The sequence below is a fragment of the Meleagris gallopavo genome, chromosome 14, assembly GCF_000146605.3.
Source record: "Meleagris gallopavo isolate NT-WF06-2002-E0010 breed Aviagen turkey brand Nicholas breeding stock chromosome 14, Turkey_5.1, whole genome shotgun sequence".
NCBI lineage: Eukaryota > Metazoa > Chordata > Aves > Galliformes > Phasianidae > Meleagris > Meleagris gallopavo.
In genome coordinates this window covers 8,493,382-8,496,033 of record NC_015024.2, presented here as the reverse complement: position 1 = coordinate 8,496,033, position 2,652 = coordinate 8,493,382, and the positions used below count along the sequence as shown (strand labels likewise).

The 2,652-nt window shown below is 55.2% G+C and overlaps 1 protein-coding gene across 5 annotated transcripts in view; it reads right to left on the bottom strand.

Annotated features, from left to right (window-relative positions):
* Window positions 1-2,646, bottom strand: part of FLNB (filamin B) — a 67,194-nt gene extending 64,548 nt beyond the window's left edge. For all 5 annotated transcript variants that reach the window (XM_010718511.2, XM_010718515.2, XM_010718513.2 and 2 more), the window contains exon 1: window positions 2,284-2,646. In XM_010718511.2, coding sequence (XP_010716813.2) covers window positions 2,284-2,632 — 349 coding nt within the window. In that variant the 5' untranslated portion in view covers window positions 2,633-2,646. The remainder of the gene's footprint in view (window positions 1-2,283) is intronic.
* Between the last annotated feature and the right edge of the window lie 6 nt (window positions 2,647-2,652).

Sequence of the window (2,652 nt, the reverse complement as noted above, 5' to 3'; positions counted from 1 at the left end):
TTTTTAAACTGCAGATCACACAGACAAGTCACAAATCTGCACTGTAGCAAGGGCACCTTGTGCCTTAAGGAGAAGCATCTTGGAACTGCCCGTGGACTTGGCTAAACAAGGAGCAGGAGAGGCTGAACCTAACTCCTGCTCCAAACTGCTGTGGTCAAACATAAGTTTGATTGATTCCTTCGAATATAATCAGATCAATAAGACAAAGCTGGAATACCAAACTTCTTCAGTAGCAAGGTTATAGAGGTGTGGGTTGTAGTATGGCAGCAGTAGCTAAGTCATACTGCATGGCTTCCAAAGCATTCCTGGAAGTTAAATAACAACTGGAACATGCACTGCATCCATTTAGCAGAGGTCTGATGGCATTATTAATGCTAGAAATCCAGCAGCTGCAGCCGTCTGGATTCCCCAGCTGATTTGGCTCAGAGCTGGCCCCAACACCCCAGGCCCCAAAGGCCAACCTGGTCATAAAAGTTCTCCACCTAAAAGCCCTTATTTGTACATAGCTCCAGACCCTGGCATGACCTCATGTTTGCTCAGCAGCACAAAAGAGACTGAAAACCAAAGATGAAGTCCCAAGTTCTGTAGAATGCACAGCCATTGGGAGAAGAGCACTACAGGCAAACAGCACTTTGCAGCTTGCAGAAGAGGCAGCGTGGGCTTCAGCCCATCGAGAAGAATGCCACGAGGTTTGTTTGGAATGTCATTTCTGGAAAGCCAGGTCAGGATGTTTCTTCAGGAGCAGCACAGTTTATCCAGGGCCATACGTACAGTCAGAGCCTGTCCTACCACCTGGCTCCTGCTCCACCCACACAGCACAGATGGGCTGCAAACCCCTTCAAGCAGAGCCACAGTCACCTCATTCTCCAAAGCTCCAGCTACGAGCTGTTTTTTAAGAAGCAATACAGCATAAATAATCTACAGAACAACTAAATGCCTTCAGTGGTTACAGACACCTCACAGCTAAATCTTATCTTGTGGCAATGCAGTACTGCTACAGCAGTGCCTTGAGGAAGGAAGCCATGCAGAGCCAGATCCGATGGAGCAACCTTGATCTCCGGAGCCTGTCAGGAAGCCTTGCAGAGGAATAGGAAGGCAGCTGGAGCAGCTACCCTTTCCTAGGGCAAACAATGCAGCAGGAGGGAAGAGCTCAGCCAAGGAGCTGGGCAGCTGCAGGTCAAGGGCACACATATACGCAAGTCACTAGCACCAGCCCTGATCCCAGTGCACCAGCTGCTGTTCCTCTGAGGGCTGCTGCAGAGCACCCAACAAGCTCCAGTGTGAAGAGCTGCCAAGCATCCACCTCCTGCACCAGGCACGGGCTTCCAGAAGGGTTCCCATCCCAGACAAGTTCATGTTTTCTTACCAATGTTGCTAATGCCTCTGAACTGAAACAGCTTTCACCTTGGACAAGAGTTTCAGGGACACGAGTAGAGCTGAACTCTCCCAGACTCAGCTGTGTAACTCATTGAGGACAGACTCATCAGCAGCCAGCAATTAGAATTATTTGGCAGAGAGAACTACAAGGCACTCACATTCCTTCCCACATCCCGCTCAGGCATTCAGATTACGGCTGTACAGAGCATGCTGTGGCCACACCTGAGCCACTCCGGATCGGCCACTGCACATTCCTGAGGGACACTGCATTTCAGGCAGCCCCCATGCCCCCAGCAGGGACTGCAGTTCCTCAGGGGTTCATGCTTTGGCACGGCACAGACAGAGGGACCCAGTGCCACAAGCACCAACCACCCACCCCAGGAGCCAGTAGAGCTCCGGGAATGTCTGTTACCCAGAACTTACGTAGCAGTGGGATTAAGCACAGCCCTGCCTGAAAGCAGCACATGGACAATCTGCACCAGCCTGAGCACTGGCATCATATACTGGGTTCCAGCGAGCAACAGAAGCCACTCCGTTGCTCCACCTTCTACAGCAGCACAGGGTTGCGCTGGAACCTGACTGGAGATGGGCTGGGGGGAGCGGTGTCCCTTTGAGGCACCTGGGGGTCATTAGAGAAAGCCGCACAAAAAGAACACGCTGCGGCTCCTCGGGAGGGCAAGCTACAGAAAGCACGGACTCGTCTCATAAGTAACAGTACAGTTTGGAATACAGCCGGAGGGCGATGCTGCGGCCCTGGCAGAGGGACAGCACCGCACGGCTCTGCGCTTCTCGCGGCTGCAGCAGCCCCGCACAGCGCCCGCGTGCACGGCCCGGGGGGCAAAGGTCCGGCGCAGGGAGAACAATTAAAAGAAAAGCAACGAGCGGAGCGAGCGGGGAGGCACTCACCGATGGAGACCAGCTTGATGCTCTCACGCTCCAGGAACTCGAGGGCGACGGAGACGTTCTCCAGCTGCATCTGGCGGAAGGTGGGCCGCTGGTGGTACTTGCGGTACATGCGCTTCTGGCTGAGCACCTCGAGCAGCGCGATCAGCCGCAGCCCGTCGCTCAGGTCGTGCTGCAGGTTGCCGATGCGCTTGTTGACGCAGCGCAGGTGCTCGTTGCACCAGCGGGTGAAGGTGTTCTGCTGGATCCGCTTCCAGGGCGCGTCCTCCGCCAGGTCCTTCTCGGGGGCCGGCATCTCGCCGTCGGGATCGGCCGCTCTGCGCCCGCCCTGGCCCCGCGCCTGCGTGCTCATGGCGCTGTCCCGCTCCGCCC